Here is an 18,127-nt window from a genome sequence, read left to right on the forward strand (position 1 = left end):
GCTAACAGGACTACGTGCTGAAGCAGGTTGCATCGCGGTACCATCAGATGGGTTGGCCAACGAATGGCCCCGGCACAGAGGGCAACGTCCTGCAAGCATCCTACCAGACTGAGTATGCAGCAGACAGACATTCCTGTTGGTGTTATTGCACTAACAACACTCAGTCAGTCAGTGGAAGCCAGTGCTCCTTTAACAACATTTGTTCTTTGACTGAGAAATCATTGAAACAGAAAACAAAACGTAGTTCAGCATTCTAGCAGCCTGCTTATTCTCTTTCCTGTCACATCGTTGAGCAGAATTATTCATGTCAGATTCTTAGGTTACTTAACTCAAACTAATGAATCAGAAGTCAGCCGTATCTATGTCCAGTCTGGACAGAGGTGAAAGTCGTGGTTTAGCTTAGCTTGATGTTTGTTAGCTAGACTGCAAATCATTAATGGTTAAACGTGTTGATTTTAGGGGGATTTTTTTTTGCTGACAATGGAGTTCAGACAAAGTAATATCTACCTTCTATGACTCAAACCTGGAAATCTCAGACCATAAATTTAACATAAATAACCACCAGTCACCCTCCACAAAGTTATTAAGCACAGAGTGCTGTGACCTTTAAAAAGATCAGCTACTGCTAGCTAGCAAGTATTACGCTGCCACCCAGAATCTCATAGTATGCACTCCAAATAGAAAATGCAAGAATGCAATTTGAGACATGATAAAAGTTTAAGTATTAGGCTAAACCAGTCTGAAAATTTTCTGGAATAATCTCTGTGCTACATGTGAGTGATGTTCTGTGTCCAGACAAGAACCTATTGTCCATAAGATGTTTCTTTGAGCATTTTTTTCTTCTCTATGTCTATTCAGGGAGTTGCAGAGAGAGCTTATCATGTTAGCTTGTAGCTTTGGAAACAAACAGTGCCACCGTCAAGCCGTTGCCTACATCTCTGACTGGATCTCCAGCAACAAAAACAGGTACAAATACACTCGCAGACTGTTTCATTTAACACTTGTGCCAAACTTGGTGCTACATGTGAGACTGGAAGCAATCTATGGATAAAATAGGTGTGTAAAGGACTCATTTTAGGTGGAAGGTGATTATTCAAAAAGCCACCAGTAGTCACGTGTTTGCCTCAAACGATGCAACATGTAGAGATGTCTCAAACTAATGTCAAAAATTTAACTGAGCAAAAAATTTGCATCGTCCCAAACGTACAGTGATGGAGACTCTGCAGGGAATGCGACTTCTGGTGACATCAGTCTGAGACCAAGTGGAACAAAAATTCATCTGTTGGCAGCTAACATCTGTTCATTAGTTTCAATCACTGTTTGGGGGGACAAAAGACAAACTTTCCTTCTGTTAAATCTGAACAATCACTTTTTGAATGAACACATTCAGTGTTTTTAATATTTTCAAAGGGTTACCCAAACTTTTTCATCAGTAAAGATTAAGTTTGATGACCTCCCCAGTACCGTTAATGACCTCTCTTGTCTTTTATTGATCCATTTGCTTCTATGCGTTCTTTTTCTCTGTCATTCCTTTTGGCTCCAGCTCTCTCCAGTCACGTGCTGCTGGCTCCTACATTCCCTCTGTGTCCTTAACAAGATCTGCAAAATTAGATTTCAAACTGCAAATTAAATAGAAACAGATGCTGGAGCTCTGCACAGGACAGCAGGGAGCTGATGATAATAGGAGTTGTAAAAAACCCCCCAAAAAACCCCAAAAAGCACAAAATGAAACCGTTTCTACTCCATCCAGTAGAAAATGTGATTGGATCTAAACAATAGATGAATCCTCGCTAATCTCTGACATGTGCTTTTTTCTAAATAATCATCACCACATGCCGCAAAATATTTCTGGACTTACAGCATGCCCTTTCCATTATCTGTGTTTCTCAGTTCCAGCCTTGTCTTTTAAAGTTCGGTTGTTTACAGTGAACCAAATGGCACCCATTTTCTCTCCTCACTACAACACCACTGTGGCATTTTCTCACATTTTGGAAGCAGTCTGGAAATGCTTCATTCTCTTAGGTAGAAAAGTGCCAGATAAATCTACATTTATGCAGGATTAATCCCTCCAGGGGTGACTTTTTAATATTTCATGCTCTATTCACTAGTTTTTAATCCCATATGGAGATCACATGTATGTGATCTTCCTCCCCATGCCCGGGTATTAATTAAAAACCTGTTTTGAATCAAAATGCTGCAATAATTGCCAGGAGAGAGAGCTCATCTCATTTCATAGGTACACGAACCTCTTACTGTCTACCAAGTCGCCAAAGAACAACTGAGAGGTAGGGTTGGGACTGGGTTGAATTTTAGCCACGTGCTAATGAAAGATCCTTTCAAAGACAAGAAGATGGTACTTTTAAAATCAGTTCTCCTATGCAATAGTCACATTAGTGAAAACAGTCGCTGGCTGAAGCAAAACGAGACTATGAAATAGCTGCCTTGAAAACAGGGACCAGGTCAGCAGCACTCAGCAGCTGCAATGTTTGAACTGACTTTGGTGCATCAAGAGGATAAAAAGGCAATACGTCAGAATCACCTCCTGTCAGTGTGTCATTGAAAGGTGTCAAGTTACCAATTGCATGCAATTTGTTTGTCATAGAATATGACACATTAAAATTGCACATTTCTTGTCTTCTAATGCAACTCTGTTGCTGTTTACATACACAGAAATGCATATCAAAAATTAACATTAACAAAAATTAACAACCCTAACTGTTCACAGTAAGAATCCACATTGAGCTGTGGTTCAAAGTGGTTACTCAGAGGTAGAGGGTGTTGGAAGCTAAACCAACCAGTTGGTTGACGCAATTGCTTGCAAACATTCACCAAAAAACCAAAAGATTCAGGGCCATAACCAGGTTTCCATTTCACTTTTACTCTCATGTGAGTGGATCATTGAATGCATTAACATTTGATCATGCCAAAACATACACCAAAGAGTAGTTCTGAATCCAACCCTGACGTTTGAGCCTACATACAGAGACAGAAGTTTTTTTCTTTTCTAAACTTTACCCGAACTCTAACCTCTTTTTCATGATGTCAGCCCTTTTTATTCTCTGTTCGGCTCTAATTATGATTGTATAGTTGAAATTTCACATGTAGTCTCAAGCACTTTGTGTAGACAGTAAGAGCAGAAAAGTGCTGTAAAAATGGAAGTAGATTATATTACATTACAATATGAATTAGAACTGACAGTTATCAACTTACTTGCACTTACAACACAAAGCTGAACACGTTCCTACTGATCTGCAGGAAAAAGAAAAGGAAAGAAAAAGAACACGTGAAGCTAAACTTTGCTTGTTGCTTGTTCATTTTAAAGCTGCTGTCCCAAAGAAATGTGCCTTCATATAAATGAACACCTCCATTTCATTCATATATAGTTTTTGGGTTTTTTTGTTGTTGTTGTTTTTTATTCGAAATCACCTGCTGTGATGTGACTCAGACAAAATAAAATAAAAAAAATTCTGGTCCAGAACAATGAGCTGCTAATATTTTAGTGCCTACATCCCTCTGGAATATTAATCATGTCCTGCGGGGGTTACTTTGTAAATTAACCATCTGAATGGCTCAAAAATGATCTGCTTTTAAATGAATCTTATGCTCTTATGCATCTGCAGCCATCGATGGATTATGTGGTAAAGGTTTCAGGGGCAACAATGGACTGCTAGCCCCCATTAACCCCTGTTACTTCCCTTTCTTGCTTTGTGTTTATTATTCTTCTGCCAATTATTTTAGGAATATGCAAACAAAGAATCTGAAACTGAGCTGAAGTTGTGCTGCAGAGTTTCAGCCTTTGTGTCCAACACGTTGCTTCAGACTGAGATTCAGATTCTTCCTGATGGATTTTCATGAAATATGGTTCAGACATTTATGGTTCTGGGGTTTAATGTCAGGTTGACATTTGCTGTTTCGGGTCAAATATCTCGACTACAGTTAAATGGATTCCCATGACATTTGCACATTTATGTCTCCATTAAGAGGAATTGTCATAACTTCATCATCTGGCCTTTAATCTAGCGCCGGTACAAAGTGGGCGCCAAGCAGTTTGACACATTGATTAATGATTGGAGTCTGGTTAAATGAAAAAAGGAGCATAAATACACATCTGTAACAACATGCAACCACAGTTCTCTGCATTAAAATAATGCACTGTCCACACGCCTCCTCCAGCTGCATTCTTATACAATGTTCCCTTTAGATGAGAACCAGTAACCATAACTGGACAACATGGAGTCAAGTTTGGTGTGCCTGACTCTAAATCCCTCCCCAACAAGTCAAATATTAAATGTGAAAGTGCCAAAAACAGTAGTTATGTTAAGGGCTGGTTTTAAAAGCAATCAATGCCCATTCGATCCCATTATAATTCCAAACACTTAAAAAACACACACACTTTATGGAGACAGTTTGCTAATCGAGCTAACTAGCTGATAATTTAGCGATCAATCCTGTTATCTATATGTGGTAACCTCTAGATCCAAAAGGTGACATGTGATTAATTTTGATTGTTTAGTCTAAATGTGAGGGTGGCTATGTCCATATTTTATACCCAATAGTCTACAGTCTGCTGTAAATATGAATGACTGGGGAATTTGGTCCAGCTAGATCCTACTTTCCCAGCTGTTATGATGTAATTATATTTGTTCAAAATGTCACTCTGCTGCATTGTTTTTATCCTTCATGACTATAGTGGAAAAAGAATAATCATAAGCGATAATAAGCTAGCTGTAATGAGAGCTTCAGTCTAATTAAAGAATATTCTACCCATGGAACTTCTGATGGTCATCTCTCTGCAGGTCAACAATGGCAGCACCACAGACTGAGGTCATGTGTCTTTATTGGGTACTTTAAAATGTTTTATCAGACTGACAGGGTAGTTTTCTAATTTCTATATGATATTTAGACTGGAACGTCAGACATACAGACACATCGGCAGACAGACAGAGCAGATGGTGAAGAGCCATGTTTACCATCGGAGTAGGCGTTTGATCCGGGGGGAAAATATTTCAGAAGAAAGATGGAGCTTTAGGACATAAAACATCCTGTGCAAACTGTTAAAACACATCCACATACAAAGGGAGCTCGTTAATGGGAGCTAAGCCATCTGGGTGGTTGATTATATAGAGAAAATGCAACATTAGGAAGTTATTTTCATTGTGCAGGTGGCAAAATAGATGTAGTAGCAGGAGGACAGCACAGAGTATTACTTAATGTTTTACATGATTAATAACCTGGTAGTGTTATCTGGGTAAACACACTCGATGTCATAAATACACTCGAGTGTGCAGTGTTTGGCAGCTGTCGCCTGAGAAGGACTTTAATGCTACAGTCAGCAGTAATGTGGAAGTTAGCCAACCTGTGTGTGTGTGTGTGTGTGTATGTGTGTGTTTGTGTCTGTGCATGTGTGTGTGTGTGCTGGAGCTTGCTCTTAAGTGGAGCATCTCTAAAATGATTTCCCAGGTCGCTGAATGATGTAATTGTCCCTGCATCACTCACTCTGTGCTCACACTGAATGCACGCACACGCACACAGTGTTATAGTCCACAACATTATTTTGCTGCCAGTTGAGCTCACTGTATTGAGATGAAAGTTTGGTTTGCTGACAATTTAGGTCAGGTACACGCACATCTACACACACACACACACACACACATGCACAGATACTTTATAGTGTGAAAGAAATGTTCACCTTTTTGGCTTTACTTTAGATGATTCAGGCCAGTAACCAGCTGGAACACGAGGTCTGTGTGTGTGTTGGTGTTTAACCCTGTGAGGTCTCAGACATGGTGGGTAAAGTGTGTCATAATCTCTGAAGGTGACTGGTCACACTCCTTATTTGTATCCTCGGATGCTGTTAGAGTAGCTTTGCATGATTTTCAGATCAAAATGAGCTTTATTTTATACCTGACCTTGGTGCAGCCCCTTAGAGCTTGTTCTGTAACATGTCTACCTTTCAAGGATGCTTCTTTCTGATTGGCTGATCCTTGTGAACAAGAGTCAAACTGCAGCAGTCTGCACTGACAAGCAGGGTTTCCTCTTATCCAAGTATCTTCAGGGTTAACCCAGAATTTTCTGTACCGTGAAGATGGTTCACTTCAACATGTTGGCTTATGCTGCAGACCAAGCAGGTGTCACCACCTTTAACCTATCAAATCTCCAGAAAATAGCCTCATTAATCCTGAATCCTTCTGTGTATGCTTAGTAGTGTCGAAAGTTTGTCATTGGTGTTTAGTCTTTGTTCTTCCTCGATGAGCATCGGTAATGTTCAGAAAGTAAGACAAAACTGTATTCATTTTTTCCCCACTGGCTGCAGACATTTTTTTTTAAATTTATTAGTAACAGTATGTGATCCCTATCAGGGCACTTGTTTTATTTTATATCACATTTTACTACATTTCACACGTAGCCTAGTCCAAGGCTGCATTTGAATTCTGTTTGATGTTTATTCTTCAGCACCGAGGCTGTGGATGAGCAGATAAATCTAAAACCTTTTTCACGTAAATAATATTAATAATAATAATAATAATAATAATAATAATAATAATAATACATTTTATTTAAATAGCGCCTTTCAAAGCACCCAAGGACACTGTACATCAGATAAAACTGGAAATATACACAATGATAAAAATAAAAGATAAAAGTTAAAACATACAGAAATTTAAGAATAGGCAATTTTAAACAGATGAGTTTTGAGGGTGGACTTAAAAAGAGAGAATGAACTAATATTTCTGAGGTCCGGGGGTAGGGAATTCCAAAGTCGAGGGGCAGAGCAGCTAAAGGCCCTCCCTCCCATTGTGATCAGACGAGCAGAGGGAACAGAGAGAGAAAGAGAAGATGAAGATCTGAGGCAGCGGGATGGGAGCTTCATCTGTAATAAGTCAGAGAGGTACGGTGGAGAGAGAGAATGAATAGCCTTGAATGTATACAGAATTATTTTAAAATGGATGCGAAATTTGACCAGGAGCCAGTGAAGTTGCTTCAGGATTGGGGAGATGTGGTGGGTAGAAGAAGTCCTAGTAATAATACGGGCTGCAGAGTTCTGGACACGTTGGAGCTTGTTGATAGATTTTTGTGTAAGGCCAAATAATAATGAGTTGCAGTAGTCAATTCTAGAGATAACAAGATTATGGATGAGAATGGCAGTGGCGTGAGGTGTGAGGAAGGGGCGGAGGCGATTAATGTTACGGAGTTGGAAATATGCTGCACGTGTAATATTATTGATATGTGAGTTAAAGGATAATGTGCTATCGAGAATGACACCCAAGCTTTTCACAGAGGGAGAGATAGGGACCAGCGAGTTATTGATGGTGAGAGAGAAATTGTTAATTCTGGATAGCAGTCGTTTAGTGCCAACCAGAAGAAGTTCCGATTTATTGCTGTTGAGTTTAAGAAAGTTGGAGGAGAACCAAGAATTAAGTTCAGCTAGACAGAGGATGAGGGAGGGTGGAGGAAGAGTAGAGTCAGGTTTGGTAGAGAGATAGAGCTGGGTGTCATCGGCGTAGCAGTGGAACTGAATATTATATTTACGAAAAATATGTCCGAGTGGAAGAAGGTAGATGATGAAAAGAAGGGGCCCGAGGACAGATCCCTGGGGCACCCCAGTGGATAAAGGAGAAAGCTGAGAAGTGAAGGATTTTAATTGAATGAACTGAGTGCGGTCAGATAGGTATGATTTAAACCAGGCTAGTGGAGTGTGAGAGAGACCAATAGAAGCTAATCTGCTAAGGAGAATGGGATGAGAGATGGTGTCAAAAGCTGCACTCAGATCAAGAAGGATAAGGATGGAGAGGAGACCAGAATCAGCTGCTATAAGAAGGTCGTTTGTTATTTTTATAAGAGCAGTTTCAGTGCTATGTAGAGGACGAAAGCCAGACTGGAACTGTTCGTAAAGGTTATTATCAGTTAGGTGAAGATGGACTTGTGAAGCAACTATTTTTTCAAGGATTTTTGAGAGAAATGGTAGATTGGAGATAGGACGAAAATTATTAAAGTTGTTGGGATCTAGACCAGTTTTTTTCAGAATTGGGGTAATAGCAGCAGCTTTGAAGGAAGCAGGAACAGTTCCAGTGGTGAGTGAAGAGTGAATAATAGCAGATATGAGGGGAAGGAGAGGGAGTAAGCAGGCTTTGACGAGGACAGTGGGGATAGGATCGAGCTGGCAGGTAGAAGGCTTTGATTTATGGATGAGATCAGCAATATCAGCTAAGGATGGAAGTTGAAAAACAGAGAGGAAGTGAGAAGGGGGAGAAGTTAGGACAGAGAAGCTACATTGAGCATTAGGGTCCAGGTCTAAGTGTATTTTATGAATTTTATCAATAAAGAATAGCATTAGAGCATCACAGAAGTTAGATGAATAGAGATGAGCAGGGAGAGAATCAGGTGGCCTGTTAAAAGAGTTGAATAGTGAGAAAAGGGTCTTGGTAGAATTCTCACTTGAGCAGACAATAGCAGAGTAATAAGCAGATTTGGTTTGACTAATACATTCCTGGTAAAACAGAACGTGGTTATTAAACATATCCTTATGAATAGTAAGGCCAGTTTTCTTATAGAGACGTTCAAGCTGTCGGCCTTTAGCTTTCAGTAGCCGGAGTTCAGGGGTGTACCAGGGTGCAGAGCGAGAACAAAGTACAGTTCTGGTTTTTTGTGGAGCCAGGGAATTTAAAATACTACTAAGGCTATGATTATAAAAAAGTACCAGGTCCTCTTGAATAGCTAAGTTGTTAGAAGACAAGCAGCTAGAAAAAGCAGAGGAAAGGATATCAAGATTTATATTCTTGATATTCCGGAAAGAGATAATACGGGGATTGTTAATTACAGAAAGGGTCATGTGAACATTAAAGGAGAGAAGTAGATGGTCCGAAATTAGCAGTTCGTCAGCTGTACAGATGGAGGGGGTAAGTCCAGAACAGCAGACTAGGTCCAAAGTGTGGCCCTTAATGTGGGTAGGGAAGTTTATGTATTGTTTAAGGCTGAAGCTATCAAGGCAGGATAGAAGGTCCTTGGTAAGAGGATGGTCGCAGTTATCCACGTGAACGTTAAAGTCACCCAGCAATATTATATTAGGGGAGACAGTAGCTAGATTGGTCAGCAGATCGGCAAAGTCACTGATAAAAACAGAATTAAATTTTGGGGGGCGGTAGATGACAGCTATTACAGTTGGGGTAGGTCCTGAAAGTTGACAAACAACAGATTCAAAGGAGCTGTACGTAGGGGCGGACAGCGGCGAGACTTTCCAGTTCTCGCGATAGATTATCGCGAGGCCACCACCACGGCCGGACTCGCGAGGTTGTATATAATTTATTGATCCGCGTGGGTAAATTACTCTCTCTGCATTTGACCCATTCACTCAGTGAAGCAGTGGGCAGCCACTAAGCAGGCGCACTGGGGAGCAGTGTGTAGGGACGGTACCTTGCTCACGTCTTCGTACTGTAATCAGATAGAGAAACCCTCAGATTATCTTAGGGAGTTTCATGTGACCACGTATCCTGATTGCCGATGTTAGGGTGAGTGGATTTAGACACCAGAAAGGTACCCGAATATGTTGAACTTAATTCGTGGTGCAGCACCCAGGTTGGCATGCATGAGATCACTGCAGTTGTGTCTAAAATTCTTCACTTATTCACGACTCTGTGAAACTACATATAGCTCATCTGCATTATGGGGAAAAATCCAAACACCCACCAGATAATTTTCTCTGTGCTTTTAACTGACATGCATTTTTCTTGTGAGTATCTGTTATTATATTTAGCTTTTTTTTTTTTTAAACTTATATTAAAAGTGATGATGGCATCCAATACATTTTCCTAGGTCCCATCTAGGACGCTGAGACACAACATGAAATGGCATCCTAGTCTCAACCTGCCACAAAAACAACTTTTCAATTAAAAATAGATGTTGTATTTATTATTCAGCAGATTTGCAAACACAGGAGTGTGAATTAGTGTCGAGGTGAGCTAAGGACAAAATAACTAACTAGCAAACAAAGTTGTGTGCAGATACAGCCTGAGATAATCTACTAAACACATCTCCAACATAAGCAGGTCACGGCTGTTCACTCCTTCAGATCAAACTTCCCAGGTTACAACAAACACTGGAGTGACAGGCTGGAAGATGAGGAAGTGAATGATCCTCTGCAGGTGGCAGACATCTTGGCTCCTTATGTAGGATGTAGTCGTCAGGCTGTAGATTAATTAGAACCACTTAGCACTCACACTCTAGGACTATGTATACTCTTTCACAAAAGAAGGAATCGCCATTCACACAAAAATATGAAGTTACATTTTCTTTTGGTGTTGTGAGTTACTTCAAGTAAACCATGTAAGGGACATTAATAGATGTGGACATTGTGGGTGAATTAAAACAGTAAAACAAAGAAGAGTGGGCTAAAAGTCCTCCACAGCAACATGAAAGACTCGTCCCTGGTAAATAAGTCAATAAATCAAGCAGACCAAAAGACTGATATCTTCCTGTCACGCTAATATTTTACCGTCACTTAAAGTTGTGATATAATATTAGTGCTCAAACCAGTGGAATCTTCAGCCTCTAAGCAGTTCTTCTCTGGGGGATTCTTTCCAGTCGCAGTGTAATTGTCTTTCTCTGTGTGAAGTGAAGTGATCAGGCAGGTGTTCTGACTTCGCCTAATGAGTTTGTGATTTGTTTTTGTCTCTTCAGAGGTGTGTCGGTGTAATTGCTCCCCTGGAAATAAAACTTACACTCAAGTTTCACTCAACATTGTCTTTTTCATTCCAGGCAGTTGTCAGAGTTTTAATTTGGCATTTTAAGAGAAGAATGCATGACGAGAAATAAAGAAAAGAATAATGGGTATTCTTTAATGTTAGAGACTAGCGTAGGCAGTCCTGTGAAACCTAACTGGAACTTAGATGAATATATTCAAGGTTTCTTTCAAATGTTCATCAAAGTTATATTTTCAGTTCAGCACAGTAATGGGCAAATCTGATCTGACATACAGTAAATAAACATGACCCCCCCCCAAACCTGCTACAGAATGGTCTTAGACTTTCTCGTCTGAATTTGACCTTCGGACTAGTCTTATTGAAATCTTGTGAGACCAGGTTCTCCTCATGCAGAAATAATCTTTCAGTAGGCATAGATCTAAAGTTTTAAATAGATAAATAAATTATTAGGGAAGCGCTTCAAGGAGAACAGAGACTAGCACAGGTGTTACATCGGGTATGACCTTCCACATTCTGAAGTTTATTCTTTCACAGAGATTTACCTTTGTGCACTTTCCTACAGCTACTCCATACAGAGGAACACAGTGAAGTTATTCTGAACTAGACAACAAGCAGTCAGGTTGTCCTTGAGGTCTCCACAGAGGCAGAACAGAACACGGTCAGGTTATCATCCCCCACAAAGGCTCCACTGGGCCCAGCTCCTCAAAATAGTGAGAACTTGCCAAATAGAGAGGTCATCTCTAAAAAAATATACACTGTATATACTCACCAGACACTTTATTAGGAACACCTTGGTAATACCAGGTTTTACCTCCTTTTGCTTTGAGCTGCCATAACTCTTTGTCCTACAAAGATAACATTGATGACTTCCTCTCTACCTTTAATGAAGAGTTTTGACAATTCAGTATATATGTAAATGCGGTTCAACAACCATTAGAACGGTTTCTGTGTAGCTACATAGACAGACCACCATCACCAACTTCTGATTCACACTCAGTAGATAAGCACACCTGAAATATGACAGAAGCTGCTCAGTTTGGCAAGAGCTTCAGGGGTTGTCCTTGCTTTAAAGAGGTAAAGAGTTTATTCTTGATGGCACAGATTTAACAAGGTGCTGGAAACATACCTCATACTTTTGGTCCATATTGACATGAAACCATCATGCTACACTTCCATCTTGTTCCACCACATCCCAAAAGTTTTCTGTTGGAATGGTGACTGTGGAGGTCATTTCAGGACAGTGAACTTGTTGGCATATTCAAGAAACCAGTTTGAGATGATTTGATGGTTATAACTGTGCTCATAAAGGTCAGCAAAAATACTCAGGTACAGTAGGCTGTGAGGTTTAAATGATGCTCTTTTGCTACTATGGGGCTCAGAGAGCACCAAGAAAATATCCCCATAACCTTTACTCCAGCACCAGCACCGTTGATACAAGGTAGGATGGATTCATGCACTCGTGTTGTTTATACCATCAAAATGCAGCAAAATTTGAGACGAAATCCGACCCGGCAACATTTTTCTAATCTTTTGTTGAGACTGTGAATTGTAGCCTCAGCTTTCTGCTCTTAGTAGACAGGAGGTACATTCAGTGTGGTGCGGAGACATATGATACCAGATTTTCAACAAATAAGGTTCTCTGTTTTCCTTTAAATAGAGCAACTTGAACATCATGTTGAATTAAATAAGACATTAAACATCAGAATGAGACCACAAACTCAGGAAAGTGTTTACTGATGCCCCAGATTTTACAGTCTCATAGAAACTTATATTACAGATTTATTTTTCACAACCAGAGGAGGCACGCCCTACTGGCTCATACTCAGGCACTTAAATATGAAGCTGCGTCCATCTTTTATAGACACTTACACAGATGTGGGTTTTGTCAGGTACACATGAAGTTTTTTATGTTGTTTTGACAGTTCAGAACATTTGTGTAGACTTTTTTCCCTTCATGGATGAAATGGGATTCATGGTGTATCAAAGGTCTTGCTCGAAGGGGCTCCAGATCTCGCTCTTATCAATCAGCCTGTACCACCAGGTGTTGCTTTTTTCCTCCAGCAGTCAGATAACTGAGAGACAGTTTGTGTAACCAGCATTCAGTGTGCCAGGTCACCTCACAGATTCCACTTTTATTGCTCTGCCTGCAAATGGTGATACACAGCACAATAATAAATGTTGACACAAGTCGTGGGGTGCTTTCACAGCAGGTTCAAAATAAGAAACATCATTCAGTTTGTGTTCAAAGACTTTAAAAAAAAACAACTTTACAGACATATGACTGACACAAACCCAGCTCATTTTATTTTAATAAACTTTGTGTGCGTTTATTTTCTCTGGTGTCACAGAGAAGTTACAAAAAGTAATCAGCTAGAAGCAACATGAATCAAGACTACAACTACAACATGTGTTATGTTGTAAATGGAAATAAATGGACTAAAATATATAATAACAAAACACGCATTTGTGACAATAAAACACTGGCAGCAATAAATAGAGAAAAAATGTCAGATATTGTGTTATTATATCTTGTTCACCTCTTTGCTAATGACGAATCAGCTCCATCAGCTGTTTGTCACATCAAACGAGTCTGTTATATTGTGATGTTGGATATTAACCTCCTAACACGGTCAGTACCAACTTGTTGATTGTTGAGAGGTTAATGGGTGTTAATTTGTGTTTTCTTTACTGCCGATCTAGTAAGGGTCATGAGGGCAGCAGTCTAATCAGAGATGACCAGACCTTCCTGTGCCCGGCCACTCACTCCAGCCTCCTCCAGGAGGATACAGGGGCAGAGTTTTCTATGTATTCAGATAGAGGGTTAGGTTATTATTCTACCTTGTTAGTGTTGAATTGTATTTGTCTGAACAAAGCAAACATCACCATATTATGGGTTCATCTACAGCTGGTGGTAATCACCAACAGAGGAAATGAGGTTCCTCTGTAGGCTGTCTGAGCTCTCCCGATGTGGACAGAACAGAGCATTATTCCTCCACATCAAAAACAGCCATTTCAGATGATTCAAGGATTTGACCAGGGTGCTTACAGGTGAGATGTTTCAGCATTTCCAACTGAGATTAGACCCGAGGGCACACCCAGAACATGCTGGTGAAATTGAATCTCTCAGCTGGCTTAAGAATGCCTCAGACTCCCCCAAGAAGTAAGTGTTAGAGGAGCTGGAGAGGGAGAGAGAAATCTAGGAATCTCTGCTTAGACAGGTCTTTGTCAGGCTTTGTGTGGAGGCAAGGAAGAAGGAACCCAAACGCAGGACTGGCAGGTAGGTGAAGGTTTATTATAGGGAGTGGGTGAACAGAGGGTGAACGGACACTGACTGGCTGGACAACTGAACGGCTGACTGAACTGAGGGAACACACGGGAAGGACAACATAACATCAATGACACGACAGTGAACGAGTAGAAACAGAGGGCTTAAATACACAGACTGATGAGGATGATAATGAGAGACCGGTGAGTACACAGCTGAACATAATCTGGCTAATGACACAAGACGAGCTGACACAGGAAAAGCAGGAAGTGAGCACATGGAAGTGGCAAAATAAACTGAACATGAACAAAACTGAAAACACTGGGTCACCGACCCAGGAACCCTGACAGTACCCCCCCATCCAATGGCCGACACCCGACGGCCAAAAGAGAAAAAAAACAGAACAGGGCGGGCGGAGGGGGCCCAGGACAGAGGGACGGAGTCCACACCGAGACAGTTCCGGTGGGCGGCCACGTGGCCCGCGGCCGAGACGAGACAGTTCAGGTGGGCGGCCGCGTGTAAGGCGGCGGCGACCACTGAGCCGGTCCGGTGGGCGGCCGCGGAGGTCGAGATGAGACTGTACTGGTGGGCGGCCGCGAGGAAGGCGGCGGCGGCCACTGAGCCGGTCCGGTGGGCGGCGGCGGCGGTCGAGATGAGACTGTTCCGGTGGGCGGCCGCGAGGAAGACGCCGGCAATGACGTCCAGAACATGGCTGGCGCGACGACGCGGCAGCCGCAGGACCAGGCGAAGCAGAAGCTGAGTCTGATGCCGGACCAGGCGGCGTGGAAGCCTCTGGCTGGAGACAGGCAGGGCCAGTAGGCGCGGAAGCCCCTGGCTGAGGAGCGGCCGGGCCAGCGGGCACAGAAACCCCTGGCTGAAGAGCGGCCGGGCCAGCGGGTGCGGAAACCCCTGGCTGAGGAGCAGGAGAGCTCCTCGGCCAGCGGGTGCGGAAACCCCTGGCTGAGGAGCAGGAGAGCTCACAGCTGGCTCTGGGTGCTGTGGCTGCAGGTCCGGGAACTGAACAGGATGGTGGACGGGCGACTGGGAGACAGGAGGCGACTGGACTACAGACTGGACAGGAGCAGACTGGACTACAGACTGGACAGGCGCAGACTGGAGGACAGGAGGAGACTGAACTACAGGGGACTGGAGGGCAGGTGAGTGAACTGACTGGACTGAGGAGACTAATGGATAAACAGAGGTCGGTGAGGCTAATGGCTGAGCTGCGGTTGGTACAGCTGATGGCTGAGCTATAGACTGAGCTAATGAGGGAGATAATGCTACAGCCTGGGCTAGTAAGGCTGGTGCCTGAGCAGGGGACACTTCAGCCAGCCTAACCAGGGATAAAGCTAGTGCGTGAAAGGCTGGATCAGGTGGTGGATGAAGTGGTGGGCTGATGAGTAAGCAGGCTAGCTCTTCCGAGCCTCCGGAGCATGAGGGCACTGGCTGGAGAGCCTCGGCTGGGCCTCTGGGATGGTCAGGTAGGATTCGGACACCAGTCACCCCCACCTGAGAAACAGAAGCGGGTGTGGAGGTAGACTGGGTAGCAGCTGCCCTCCTCCTGGGAGCTGGCACTGGTGTGGGTGTAGACTGGGCCCTAGCCATCAGAGGTGAAACGGCTGAAGGGGAAGGCCGAATCTGGGCCGTCGTGCTGGCGGGAAATGGCTGAGTAACGGGTGTGGAAATAGTGATGGTGTGTGTGTTACTGGCAGGTTTATTGGGGATTGTTCTGGTTTTTCTGCCACCACTATTTACAGTCTTTAGAGCAGAGCAGAAAAACTCTTCCCAGTCCACGTCCTCGTCTAGGAGGGAGACTCTCCATGAATCAGAAGTGAGTCTATTGTGCGTTTTAAGTGAATAATCAGATGGTGAGTGCGAAAAACAGTCACTGGAGCTCACCATCGGGAGTGGCTGAAAGTAGTCCGTTTTATGGCGGCGTGTGCGCCGCTTTCTCCGGGAAGAGGAAGCGGCCGGGGTAAACAGCAGAGCCTCTGGCGCGGTAGCCTCCGTTGAGCCGAGGTGGAAGGCGTAGCCGTTGTGCCTTGGCGATGGTGGAGGTCCGGCGAATGAGGCGGCAGGTGTGTGAGCGAGGAGCGGAGTGGCGAGAGAGGGAGCGGCCGAAGCGCGGCGTGAAACGTCCACTCTCCGCGGCAAATGCTCCGGTGCAGGTGAGGCAGCAGGTGGGGGAACGCGGCGTCTCCGAGGCCCGCCCAGAGCCAAGCGAGTGCCCTCGAAGACGTGCTCTCGCTCCGCGAAGAGCCGCTGTCTCTCCTTGAGCTTTTCCGCCCACAAGGAGAGCGTTACCTCCTGCCGCTCGTAGAGGTCCGAGTCCGCTGGGTTCCAATCGTGTCTTCGTGGCACGGGTCGTGTCATTCTGTCAGGCGTTGTGTGGAGGCGAGGAAGAAGGAACCCAAACGCAGGACTGGCAGGTAGCTGAAGGTTTATTATAGGGAGTGGGTGAACGGACACTGACTGGCTGGACAACTGAACGGCTGACTGAACTGAGGGAACACACGGGAAGGACAACATAACATCAATGACACGACAGTGAACGAGTAGAAACAGAGGGCTTAAATACACAGACTGATGAGGATGATAATGAGAGACCGGTGAGTACACAGCTGAACATAATCTGGCTAATGACACAAGACGAGCTGACACAGGAAAAGCAGGAAGTGAGCACATGGAAGTGGCAAAATAAACTGAACATGAACAAAACTGAAAACACTGGGTCACCGACCCAGGAACCCTGACAGTCTTATTTTTGTACCTGTCTATTCATTAAGTAAATCACTCATATCTGGCACCCTGGAAGATCAATATTCAGTTCAAACGACAAGAGCAGCTGGTCGATTGTACAGGTTGTAAACCAATAACAGGGTTAACCCTTTAGAGCCAGTCGGAGCGGGCACGCTCTGTTTTGCGTAACTATTTTTAAATCCCAGTAGCTCTGCAACCACGTAAGCTAGCGCAATATTTTTTTTTGCATATGAAACCGGAGGAGTTGTACTTACATCTTATGCCATCAGCTTGTCCTCGGTCACAGTTTCCTTCCACATATAGCTTTGCAAAAACTGCATAAAAAGCGCTTGCAGCAACAAAAACATAATATTCCAGAAACACGCTTTGCCGATCCGATCAACTGTTCATAACACTTCCTACGTTGGAATAGACGTTAGCGCGAACTTTTGCATGTCCGCCATTACCTGCCCGAAACCGGAAGTGACGTCATTTTCGCGGAAATGTATTTTTTTTTACCATCAGGGCCTCAGGGCCTATGCTGGTGTTTTTAAAAGTTATCTTTGACTTTATGACTTTCTGTGTCTTTTCTGGGATGCTTAGGACTCATATTGCACTGCTGGAAATAGTTTATTTTGATGCATATGCTGCTGTTTTGCAAATTTGCAGTATAATATTTATTTTCGTTTTTCCTGCAGTATATAAAAATTGGTGTATTTCAAAAATAAAACTATGAAGACATCCATCCATCCATCTTCATCCGCTTTATCCGAGGCCGGGTCGCGGGGGCAGCAGCCTAAGCAAAGAGGCCTCGAAGACACTCAAAATAAATTTCCTGTGGTAGGAAACTATTTTGTGCAACTTTTTTGTATTTACAGTTTTGAGGGATAAGCCTCTTTAATTTCTCTAACTAGAAATATATGTTAAAAAAGCAAAAACGATTTTCAATTTTTTTGTAGTTTATTGCACTTTTTTGCAATTTATGTAATTACTGTGCACTTAATGAATACATATTATTAAAATCTGGGCTATAATGGTTGTATTGATGTATAGCAACTTGAAATGCCCCCAAAAATGGCACCACACCATGTAAAAATATAATATAAGCTCTGGCGGACTTGGTTCTATGGTAGGTCTTAAAGGGTTAATGAGTATTTAGAGTTGGTGGAAATGCAAATATTGGCCATCTCAACGACTGTGACTGTTTATGAGTCATTCTATGATTAATATAGCTGAAACCACTCTTTTTTTTCCTGTGAGAGAACTTTTAGGATTTAAGTGACTGGCTTGTTTTCACTTTTTCTGGTTGCTCATATTTCTTCCCATGTTGAACATGTTTTTAGTAGTGTTGCTTGGTCTTGCTTGCCAGCACTTATACTACACCACCAACTTTCATCAACTTCTGGTAATTATGACTAAAAGACTA

At 42.8% G+C, this 18,127-nt stretch overlaps 1 protein-coding gene across 1 annotated transcript in view; it reads left to right on the plus strand.

Moving 5' to 3' along the window:
• LOC120736018 (thyrotropin-releasing hormone-degrading ectoenzyme-like) overlaps positions 1-18,127 on the plus strand; it is a 258,235-nt gene that overhangs the window by 226,508 nt on the left and 13,600 nt on the right. The window contains exons 15-16 of the mRNA XM_040035942.1: positions 9-112; positions 859-966. Of these exons, the coding sequence (XP_039891876.1) occupies positions 9-112; positions 859-966 (212 nt within the window). The remainder of the gene's footprint in view (positions 1-8; positions 113-858; positions 967-18,127) is intronic.

This window comes from Simochromis diagramma, unplaced genomic scaffold (genome assembly GCF_900408965.1).
Source record: "Simochromis diagramma unplaced genomic scaffold, fSimDia1.1 OVJJ01000816.1, whole genome shotgun sequence".
NCBI classification, from domain to species: domain Eukaryota; kingdom Metazoa; phylum Chordata; class Actinopteri; order Cichliformes; family Cichlidae; genus Simochromis; species Simochromis diagramma.